Raw genomic sequence first — 12,404 nt, forward strand, 5'->3', positions numbered from 1 at the left:
TACATCACTCTCTTTAATAATATAAAACTGCCTATCAAAAGCATTTATTTAGCAAACACAGCTTTACAATGCATGATAGAATATTTTCATCACCAATTTTGTACAATATATAACACACTCTTTAAAAAGGCCCATATTCTAGAACCAGTGACCTTCTAATACAAAACCAAGCAACGACTTCCAGACAGAAACTGCCCCCTTTCTGCAGACTTGTTTCTCCAACCTGTGGATCTCTCCCAGGAGAAACAGCTGGCAGATTTTCTGCTGCTATAGCAACCGTGTCGTCAGTCTGTTGGCTTGACAACACTGCAGCAGTACTATATGGAGTTCAGAACGCTCCCAACATTAACAGGAGAACATTCTTATATTAAACAGTACATTTACGGCTTTCACTGCACTTTCATAAATTTAGCAATAAAAAATCCTATGCAATCTTTATTTGCCAATTTGATTAAATCGTCATATTTGAAATCTTGCAATGAATTAAAATCAATTCCCTGCAGAACTGTATCAGATGGATCAAACCTCTGCAGCTGTTTCAATTGCTCAGGTGACAACCCGGCTCCCTTCATTCCTTCTCGTCCAACATGAGGCTCCTTTTAAAGAAGGAAAATAAAACAAGTTGTTTAAGTTGCTCTCTGTTCAGGAAATTTTACTTTTAGAAAGGCTCGGACTGCAGGAATGCTGACAACCAATGGAGACATTCACAAAGGATATATGCCTTTGAGTACAGCAGCACGAATAGAACTGATACTAAGAAAACGTATCAGTGCTTTTTATGTACAACAAACACATTTTTACATTCAGTTTATGCTAGGGCGGCCATATTATTCCAGCAAAGTACAGACGGAAGACTGAACATAGGTGCTTAGCTGCGGCAAGGCCGCTGAAGGACAGGAGACAATTACACCACTTTGCTACCTTAAAGGGGAGGAGGCTTTTCAAGGACCTGGGATTTAAGCAACGTCCCCACACTAGCTGGCAAAGTGCTGAGGCCAAGGCCCATTTTCACAATTCAAGGGAAAATAAGGTGAAATACTCTACATTTTAATCTCTAATGAATCCAGGATGGCAGCCAAGAACAGAATGGCTGACGATGCTTCATTCCCCTAATAAGAAATGGAAACTGTGCAACATGTGCTCCTGTTTCTCTTAATTGGGATTTGGCAAGTGAGGGTTCTGTCTCTGGCCAGGAAGGAAAAGTCTGTACTTTCCGTGTGCCTCATTTGAGATGAACAGCAGGTTTTCTGCCTACCTCTTAAAAAAAAAAACCAAATAGGAAGACTAGGTAAAGCTGGGATGAAAAAGTATTTTACACATATCAACTTCTTAGGCATTCTCAACAGAAACTGCTTGAAGTAGGCAAGGTGTTTTGAGACACTTCTGCAGCGTGTGTTGGAGTCTGCAGTTTAGCATGGCTACATTCTGACATCAAATTCCAAGAGCCTGAGCTTCTTCCATTTTTTACAGTTCTTCCATCTACCATGGCCCTGCCATTGCATTTCCATCTGAGTCGTGGTCACTGGACAATATGTAAGGAGCATTCCTTCTTCTACTTCAAGGAAGAAGCTTGTTAAGAGTGGGAAAACGGTTAACTTTCAAAGACATTTTCCTTCTTGCAGCCAGCAGGAACATGCGTGTATTCAACACACCTATGTATTAGATATGCATAATCAGCCTTGTAAAATAGGTTTTCCAGATTTAGCATTCAAGGATACCTGAAACTGACTGATGCTGAGTCAGACTGTTGGTTGATCAAGGACATTACTATCTCCTTTGATTAGCAAGTCTCTCCAGGGTCTCATACACAGGTCTGTTATATCTACTACCTTTTAACTGGAGTCGCCAAGGGTTGAACCTGGAATCTTCTGCACACCATTGCTAAGCCACATTTCTTTTGTAAATGTCAGCCCTGATTTGTGCCCGATTCTTTTATTTGTTTTTCCCCCCTTGCAGAATTGTTATAGTGATGCTTAAAATTGAACCAAAAGGAAGCCTGGCACAAAAGCAGATACATTTATCAAGTGTCTGGCAGCACTGTTCCTTCTATGGATGACAATGTACCACTTCCATTACAACATGACACGCTGTAACAACGCATTCAACATCGTCAATAGGCATACATGTCAGATAAGCATGATTACAAAATTATACAAAAACCCACTATCAAATCCGAGTTTGTCTCGGCCATGTAATCCTGCAAGATTAAAAATCACTTCAGCCACCCTGCCAGCGAAGGTCTGGGAAAACTGAAGTGTAACTAATTAAAATGTCCAGTCACACTATTATCTAATGTATTCTCAACGCAAGTCTTTACACAATATTACCGTTTTGAGTCGTGATTTGGTGAATAGCTCACATAAATATGTGGGACAAATTAACCTTTACATTAGTTAATGACTGGCAAACTGCCGCTGACTCTCAAAACACCAGCACAGCCTGCTGAACCCTGTACAGGGAAGGGCAACAGAGTTGTGGAAGCTCATTGGCACAGCTGTTTCTCCATCCCACTCTCTCTGCGTGATCAGCAGGCTGCCCAGACTCAGCTAAGTCAACAGAGACACCCTTCACTCCCATCTGGTCCTCCTGGTGCCCTTTTGTAGGGGGCAAACAGGAACTCAGTGACAGGAAAATGTTTACCAGGCTTCTCTTCTGCAGTTTCTCTTGTACTTTGGCAGCTAAAAGGCATTCGGCTGAGACGATGTGTGCAGTCAGGGAATCAGTTAAACTTCTTACAACAAGGCAACTTTTACCACAATGGCAAAGACCCTCTTTTAATATCAGTTGTCACCTCCTGTTCCTGAAGGAGAGTTAACGGAATCCCTACCGAATGGGCCATCATTACATCAAGGTCCCTTCAGTACCTACAGGTACTGAAACAGAGGAACGCCCTTTCATACAACAAGGAAAGCTAAAGCCTGAAGGAAGCACCATACCTATCTCTAACTTGTCTCAAAACCAGCCCAACCTCCTTGGAACGTATAGGTTCTGGAAGTGTTTTCCGATCTTCCTAACCTTGATATGACATACACTCATGCATATGTATAAATACACACACATCTTCTCTATAACCACTGTAAGCAGTGGTGTAGCGCAGGGGGGGAAGGGGTTGTGATGCACCAGGCGCACGCCCCAGCAGGAGTGGAGTGGGGGCATTCTGGGGGTTGGCAGGGGAGTGGGAGGGGAGCAGGGCACATGCATGCCCCGGACGCAGTTCCCCCTTGCTCTGCCCCTGGTAAGAAGGAATGAGTTTTCTCACCTGAGCTGCAAATTCTGTGTGATTTTGTGACACAGAAATTGCTACAATCTTGTAAGATCTGTTCACATTAAAAAAGCAACTCATGGGCTTGCCAGGCCTACACCAGGGGCTTCGATACATGTGCCCTAAATGTTAGTATACAATACCTCTCTGGCATGGGGGGGGGGGGGTTTGCTTCTCAGGTCTCATTTGTTTATGGTCAGTAGGAGAGGAATTCTAGGCTATTCGGAACCTGGAAATAGTATCTGAAGGTATTTGATTTGCTGCAGCCAACGTCAGCAATTGTAGTGTTATGGAAGTTGTAGATTTTTTAACTTGCTTGCTACATTTTATATGGAATTTGCATTGTATTATTATGTGTATTAGTTGCCCTGAGCTGGGAAAAGGTGAGACAGCAAGCCAATAAAATAAAAAAAATCTTTGTCAGTATTGTCCACTGTGACTGGCAGTAGCTCTACAGGGTCTCAGGTGGAAGCCCACCTAATCCTTTTAAATGGAGATGCCAAAGACTGGGCCTGAGATCTTCTGCAACCAAAGTAGATGCCTAACCATGAAGCCTCAGCTCCTCTCCGTTGGTGGATAAAAGGCAAAGAAGCAAAACATTACCAGATCTTTGTACTTGCAGCTGCCAAGAAATACAGTAAGTAGATGATGCTGTGGATCGTGACACCCCCCCCCCCCCAACCAAGAAATTCTTCTTCTTTCTTTTCCACAGTTCATAATTCTTACATAACTGGATTATGAATCCTCAAGTGAACCCGTTCTTACCTGCGACTGAAGCCGGAGGCAAGGGAAGGTCTGCAGTGCCCAAGCAACCTGCTCCTCATTTTCTGAAAGTGTAATTGTGCAAGTACTGTATACCAGGATGCCCTCTGGCTTCAGCAGCTGTACCGCCTATGGACAAAACACACTAAAATGTGGATGGGAGAAAAGAATCTCTGAAGCACACCACTGTATCATGTGCATTTAGGCAAGAACAAACCCCCACTTTTCAAGAGAGGTAACTCCCAAATGGAGTTTGTTCCGCATGAAATGAGCGCTTTGTGTTGAACCAGCTTGCCACACACATTGGCCCTGGATACAAATGATGTATTGATGGCCCATCCATGCGCGAGGTATGAACGCCTTGCCTTGTAGAAACAATCATATAATAACAGGCTGCTCTAGGACTTCTGCTTCCATGCATTCAATGAACCGGGCTTATGTTCAAAAAGTTTATGAACACCAGCCTTCATGTTGCAAGGTCTCTTTTGGAGCACCATAATTAAAACAGCCTGAAAGAGTTCATCCCAAACAATCCAAACGATCACTATCTCATACCAAGAGATTAAAATGTGATGATGGGAGATGCTTAACAGTCTGACAGTAAAATGGTATAACTTTGATGTTCGGAAATCTGACTAGCTTCCAATAGATCTCCTCAGAGAGTGAAATAATAACTGCATCTTCTTTAGAGAAACCTGAATCTGTATATTAAAGCTGATCATCATTAAACAAACATCTCAAGTGTTCTAAACCCCGCCCCTTTCTTTTTTGGTTCGGCAAGCTCAATACACAAGAGAGAACAGCTGAATAAATCATGACTGTTGCCAGTCCCAACATCTCTCTGAGCACAGCATGAAATTAAAGGAAATGTCTTGGGACAAGTCAAAGAGGGCGCCGGGTCATCTTCCCACTGGATCTGCTGAAGGACTAATTCAACCCACGTGTGTTCTTTCTATTCTCTTGATGTGAGATCTTTTAATCTGAGGTGACTTTTGGCAGCCAGGGTTAAACTTCCGGTGAGCTGGGAATTTTAGTGAATCTATTCTTTTGTGTGACTTGAAAGACAAAGACATGTTCTCTGTGCTTTTAATTAGTATCATCCCCAGGACTTACAGATGGGATAAACTAGCAATCCATTTGTTTAGGTAGGAGTTCAGACACACACATTTCTGAAAACTTTCTGGTTATATACTGAAGACAGCCATGCTGTCAAAGCAATATGTGGAAATATAAACTATATCACAGGATATGAATGCCTCATTGGAGGAGGAAAAAAGATGACTGACTTGCCTGTTCATGAATATCCTGCCACAGGAGGTGGTGATGGCCATTAAACTGGATAGCTTTAAAAGGGGCTTGGAGAGATTTATGGAGGAGAAGTCGATCTATGGCTACCAATCTTGATCCTCCTTGATCTCAGATTGCAAATGCTTAGCAGATCAAGTGCTCGGGAGCAGCAGCAGCAGAAGGCCATTGCTTTCATATCCTGCATGTGAGCTCTCAAAGGCATCTGGTGGGCCAGTGTGAGTAACAGAGTTCTGGACTAGATGGACTCTGGTCTGATCCAGCAGGCTCTTATGTTCTTATGAAGAGTGGACATGTTGCCCTAAGTTGTGTGAGTCGCTAAGAATTTTCCTGTCAACTTCTGAAATATTTCTAAAGAGATTAGTTATATGTTACAGATGTGGAAACTCATGAGACTTTAAAATTGAATATTACAGAGCTCAGGAACTTCCCAAAGAGTGTGAGTGTAATCACCAGATGGTGGTACCAGCCTCATCACAGAGACTTATTTAAGGGCTGCTGAAACTGTAGTTCTCTACCACAACTATAGCTGAAGTATGATGACATGAGCAGCTAGTCTTCTGTTGATCAAAGGTTGAGTCTACAGATTTGCAGCATTCCTTAGCTTGTTTTTTTTAATCGCTGATACGTACCACTCTGAAGAGCTTGCGCTGCAAGGGCTGGTAAGAATTCATTTCCTTTAAAGACCAGGAATAAGCCATGTTTGGTCTTTGCCCCATCCCACTACAGGGAGCATCAAGAAGTATTCGATCAAATGACTCTGGTAAAAATGGAGGCCCTCCTACACAAAGAAAAGTCAGTATTTCAAGAACTGTAGCCAATTTTTGTTTTACTTTTTAAAATACACACACACACACATCCATACACACCCACCCACATACTTTTGATTATTTGGAGGTTTAACAGAAAAAAATATATTTAAATTGTCTAGTCTTGATATCAATCAAACACAATTCATCTCCAGCTCCAAAGGAAATCAATCATACTGGCCTGGATTTCAAAGTCTTTAGTAAGTGCTGGCAAATTACCATTATATTTCAACAAAGGAAGCAAAAGTTTCATCAAACCTTTCCACTGATGTCAAGCAAAGATTTGATTTGTGTGCTGAGATACATGCAAACAACAAACGTGGCATACTAATTGCTGCTGGGGTCAGACACAATGAACACCAGCCATTTATAAATTATGTATTTGTAGAAGGGGGAAAATGTATGAGAAGAAAAGGACATTTAAGGGACAACCCAAAAGGTTTTCTGTGCACTTCCCAGCTGTACTGAAAAAGTGCAGAAAGGACAGCACACCTTTCTGAAACATGCACTTACCCTGTTTCCCCGAATATAAGACATCCCCTGAAAATAAGACGTAGTAGAGGTTTTGCTGAAGTGCGAAATATAAGGCATCCCCCGAAAGTAAGACGTAGCAAAGTTTTTGTTTGGAAGGATGCCCGACGAACAGAACACAGAAAAATAAGACATCCCCTGAAAACAAGACATAGCGCATCTTTGGGAGCAAAAATTAACATAAGACACTGTCTTATGGAGGAGCAGCAGTGGCGTAGTGGCTAAGAGCAGGTGCACTCTGATCTAGAGGAACCGGGTTTGATTCCCAGCTCTGCCGCATGAGCTGTGGAGGCTTATCTGGTGAACCAGATTAGCTTGTGCACTCCCACACACGCCAGCTGGGTGACCTTGGGCTAGTCACAGCTTCTCGGAGCTCTCTCAGCCCCACCTACCTCACAGGGTGTCTGTTGTGAGAGGGGAAGGGCAAGGAGATTGTAAGCCCCCTTGAGTCTCCTACAGGAGAGAAAGGGGGGATATAAATCCAAACTCTTATTATTATTATTATTATTATTTTCGGGGAAACACGGTATTCACAATTTGGAAATAAATATAGGTAGGATTACCATATAGAAAGGTAGATAATGGTTTTCCACACAAATTTCCAATGAATAGGCACTCCAAAAAGTAGAAAGGATATACAGTACTGATGTTTTTCAGGTTTTCAAAGATTTTCAGGTTTCAAAGATTTTTGTTAAAACTGGCAAAGTTAACAATATTAATAAAGCAGTTCGGCAAAATCGAAGTAATTGGCTTACAGACTGCAGCAAAACTGGTTGTTGTTGCCTTCTGAAAACATAACCACCCAAAAGAAAAAAATAATAATGTTACCTTGCCCACATTCTGTCTGGTTGGTGGTAAGTGCCTTCGTACTATCATAGCAAAATGTTTTAATACAATTCAGCTGGAGCAGTGCAGCATTTTGCCCAATTTTCTTGACTTTATCTGCTATCTTGTCCATGGCAATTACCTCCCCCTGAAAAATACAGTGAAAATCAAAAAGAACCATTGATTTAAAAATATGAGAAGATCTTACTGAAAACCTTACTATTCAAGTTCTTTAGTACACTGTCCAAATCATGTGTACCATTTCAAGTAATGACTGAGGTGCAATCCGCAAAGAACCTAAATTGCAAGGTAAACTGTTTGAAACGACTATTGCTCAGCCTGAGATACTTGAGCCCATTCCGCACGGGCGATATACAGCGGCCCAGGGACGGCAAAAACGTCGTCCCTGGGCTGCTGTTCGCACAGGAGGCGCTGCTGCATCACAGCAGTGCCGTCCTGGCCACCTGGGAGCGGCGTGAAGCTGCTTTGCAAAGTGGAGTCTTCCCATTGGTGCAGGGCAAACTGCACCGCTGGGAAGACGCCGCTTTCCCCATCGCCTCCACTGATCGTCATGTCCAGCGTCGCTCTGGAGGGCTGCAGAGACCCGCCCACGCTGCCCTCCGACCCCTGGAGGTTGGAGGGCAGCATAGGTGGGTCCCTGCAGCCCTCCAGTGTGACGCTGGACATGACGGTCAGTGGAGGGGGCTGACCGAGAGGCGGTTCCATGCGGAGCTGCCTCTCTGGCTGGGGGGAAAGTGGGGGCTGCTCGCACGCTAGCGTGCGAACGGTCCCCGAGCCTCCACCGGCATAAATTATGCAGGTGGAGGCTCATTTCCACGCATGTGCGGAAAGGGCCTTGGACACATGGATCTCAAAGCATGGGACAGACTTACAATCATTTCATTTATTAATTTAAACTGCTTATACATCTGCTTTAACTTGTGAGCCTCAAGGAGGGTAACAACAGTATAAAAACAGTATCAAACAACTGAAGAAAAACAAACATTAAAACAGGATGTCAGGAAAAACTGCTACTGGAACATGACCATGCAGCCCAGAAAATTAATTAATTAATTAATTAATTTAATACTAGGGTTGCTATGCAAAAAAAAAAAGCAATGGGAAATCCATTCTGCTCATTTGTTGTTCTGAAAACCCCAAGAAGTGTCACCAAGTTTACTTTTTTAATGTCTTGCGGTGTCTTTTAAACATAAAGACTGCAGTATTCATGAGAACTGCAGTGTTTATGAAACATAATGATGTGCCAGCTTACTAAAAAGGTATCCATTAAAATAAAGCAAACCTTTGAAAACAAGCAGTTACACAATTTGTGGACTAACACCACTAAGTAAATGGTTATTTCTTGTAAATATCATGACTCTGCTTCATGAATGCTTTTATGCATGTTGGCAATGTCTCCGCAATGAAAGTGTGAATACTTCAGTAGGCATTAAATGATCATGTCAACAAGGTTGTCACATATCACAAATTGCACGGGTCTTCCATATACACATGACTGGCTAAACACTTTCTGCTAACGCATGAAGCACGGCACCCAAGCTGCGCGATCTTTCAAATTCACCTGACATTTTACGTACTACCCTCTTTCTACCAAAACAGCACTGTAGCTAAATGTACGTTAACCTGTCTCAAATTGATAAAATGGGCACATTTTCTTACATACACAGTTCCTTACAGGAAGAAATGATGTGGCATATATCAAATTTATTAATTCTCTAATGCTGCTTTTCTTCCCGGGCAACCAATTAAACAATATTAATGTTCTACAATGTTACTAATGTTACTACTACTAAGAAGTGAAGATGAAAAAGGTACAAGAGAGAATTCATTTGAACGCAACAGGTGGATCAGAAAACAGAAACAAGAAAATCAAAAAGAAGGGGAAAACACAGTGAAATATAGTAAAAAAAAATATTAGGTCCCATCTTAATTATTAGTGTTAAACATAAGTCCAGATATGAAACCACTGAAAATCACTGATCTACATTGACCAGCCACAGCTGTTAAGATAGAAGTCCTTCCGGGTGAAATCCTTTTAGGTAGAGATGTCGGACAAGGGACCCTCTATATGCAAATCATGTTCAGGGTGAGGACAGGGCTAATTAGTATATTATTACCAGGCATTTGCAAATGGGGATAGGATGGGTGATACTGGCATTATTACTATTACAGCAGTGATTATAGCTGATTCAAACTGCTCTTGAACATCAAATATGTAGAAGAGATAATAAACCCTTCGTATCTATTATAAATCAGTCATTAACTCAGGTCACCTTCCCTCGGCCTCTCAAGGAAATGGTTATGTGTCCACTATTTATAAAAACCATCTTTACAGAAAAATGATGTGGCCAATTAACACTCCATCTCTAACCTGCCCTTTCTGTGAAAAGTGACTGAGAGAGCAGTAGTGGACCAACTCCAGGATCATACATGTTACCCAGTGGCATAGCACCAAGAGGGCAAGGGGTGTGTGATGCACCAGGGGCACGCTGGTATGGGGGCGTGACGAGGGTGTTCCAGGGACGTTCTGGGGTGGGCAGGGGCATGGCAGCGGCACAGGGCATACGCGGGGCCTGGGCGCAGTTCCCCCTCGCTCCAGCCCTGATGTTACCCCATTCCACAGTCACTCTAATGGTTGCCCATCAGTTACCAGGCTCAGTTTAAGGTACGTACAATGCTCTCTATGGTCTTGGTCCCTCAAATCTGCAGGACATTCTCTCTTCTCCACACTACCACAACATCTTTGCTCATTTGAGCAGGATTTTCTGCAGATATAAATTTACAATTGGACAAAATCAAAATTAATAACTGCCCATACACCTTCTTTCTCCATTGTTGTCCCCATCTTATGGAGTGGCCTGCCTGAGGTCAGAAAAACTCCCATGGTCATGGATTTCCACGAACTATGTAAAACTGAATTATTCTAGAAGGTTAAGCCACACAGGTAACAAGGTGAACTGTATAAAATGGTCCACAAAGTTACTCAGATAAATTATTAGGGACTAAGGTCTATACTACTATGTACAGCTTGATGTAAGTAGGGTCCTACTGTATAATCTGCATGATTTAATGTGCCATGCTAATATTTATGCTTTGCTTCAGTTCTGTTTTTAGATTTCTGCTTGTTTCCAGATTGCTACAATCCTAAACTTATTATATTGTTTACTAAATGTCCAATTCTGTTAACTGTTTTGACACATAATCTGCCTTGAGTCAAAATGATTTACTTTTATTGTGGCATCACATTGTGTTCACATGGGATACCACCCATATAGTTTTAAAATGCACCCACCATTGGAAAGGAGGCGCAGGCAGGTGAGAGGCAAAATGCAAGAAAGAAGGAAAAGCCTAAGGATAGCCCAACAACAGTTGCTGGCACTTGGCCCAGCTGAAGATCCTGAATGCACCTGAAGCAGCCAGCTGTCAGGCATAAACCGGAAGCAGAGAGTGCACTGCCTGTTTGGACTCATGCTACTGCTCCTCTCAACCTTGACCTGCCTGTTTTCCTGACCCTGAGTTGGATGTGACCTTGGACTGGTGGACTACTCTCTTGGAAACCCCTCAGGCTTCGACTCTCTCTTCTCCTTTGGCTTGACTGGCCTCGCACCTGACCCTGCTCCTCTGAGTGATCCTGGAGTGCAGCCCGTGACAGACCTGAGGACTGCAGTACACCCTCTTCATGAACCAACCTCAATTTCCTTCCAAAAGAAATAGCAAAATCTACTGGGTCACTCATTCCAACATAACAAACTAGTATTCACCATTACATCATGAATATATGTAATATCTCAGAGCACAATACCTTGGTACATTTCAGCTACTTTGATTTTAACTGCATTATTTTTCCTCAGTTGGAGAAAAATAAATTGAAAAATCGAATAAAAACTAAAAAAAAAGATTTGCATTATATTCCTTTTCACAAGCCTGTTGTAACTGTAGTTTTAAAATGCACCCCCTCTCGGGTGAAATTGGACCTTTTGGTTCTAAACCTGATTGTAACCGTTAACTTTTAAAAATGATGTTTGGTTCAATAACTCTTCTAAACTGCAGAGTCAGACAGCAAATAAGCACTATGTCCAAATATTAACGTTGTGTTGCCATGAGTTATCTGTGGAGCTCAGCAGATGAGTGAAACAAGGCGTGCTAATGAATCATGGGTCAGTTTTCTCGTTGAGACAGAAAATGTTCACTTCACTTACCTCATCATGCATTAATGTTGCAAGATGGGTTGTTTTTCCCCCAGGAGCTGCACACATATCCAAAATTTTCTCGCCTGGCTGGGGATTTAAAACATAGCTCACAACTGAAGAGGGCAAATTCTAGCAGAAAAAGAGAAGAAATTAGAAACTAGGGGATTCTGAAAGCTATCTGGTTCAATGTGAATATCCCCACTTTGGTTTCATTTCTCCGTTGCCAGAAATAAGCCCATGAATTCGGGTCCAGTGAAAGACAGTGGGAGGGATGGCAACCCCCCTCCACAGTCATCCAGCCCCCTCCAGCACTGCTATCTTAGGCTCATTCCGCACATGCAGAATAAAGCACTTTCAAACTGCTTTCAGTGCTCTTTGAAGCTGTGCGGAATGGCAAAATCCACTTGCAAACAGTTGTGAAAGTGGTTTGAAAACACATTATTTTGCGTGTGCGGAAGGGGCCTCTGTGACTATTTCAGTGGCAGGGACAGCAGAGGCTCCTCTGGCCTCCGGGGCTGCCCCTTGGTGGTATTTGCTGCAGTGGTGATAGGGAAGCACAGGCTCCTGCCCACCTCCAGTTCTGTCACCTTAGTGCCACACCTGAGAGCCCTCACAACCTCTCCCTTTTTCCTGTTTCCATCTCTCCTTCCCACCCACAAACAAACCTAACTTTTATCTGCCTCACATCTTCAACTAAAT

General features: G+C 42.7%; 1 protein-coding gene across 6 annotated transcripts in view; it reads right to left on the bottom strand.

The window, feature by feature from the left end:
* The window catches only part of NSUN6 (NOP2/Sun RNA methyltransferase 6), a 25,275-nt gene continuing 12,871 nt past the window's right edge, over positions 1–12,404 (bottom strand). For all 6 annotated transcript variants that reach the window (XM_048510674.1, XM_048510673.1, XM_048510672.1 and 3 more), the window contains exons 8-12: positions 11,715–11,834; positions 7,498–7,642; positions 5,962–6,110; positions 4,028–4,153; positions 1–596 (exon numbers count right to left, since the gene is read on the bottom strand). In XM_048510674.1, the coding sequence (XP_048366631.1) occupies positions 390–596; positions 4,028–4,153; positions 5,962–6,110; positions 7,498–7,642; positions 11,715–11,834 (747 nt within the window). In that variant the 3' untranslated portion in view covers positions 1–389. The remainder of the gene's footprint in view (positions 597–4,027; positions 4,154–5,961; positions 6,111–7,497; positions 7,643–11,714; positions 11,835–12,404) is intronic.

This window comes from Sphaerodactylus townsendi, linkage group LG11 (assembly GCF_021028975.2).
Source record: "Sphaerodactylus townsendi isolate TG3544 linkage group LG11, MPM_Stown_v2.3, whole genome shotgun sequence".
NCBI lineage: Eukaryota > Metazoa > Chordata > Lepidosauria > Squamata > Sphaerodactylidae > Sphaerodactylus > Sphaerodactylus townsendi.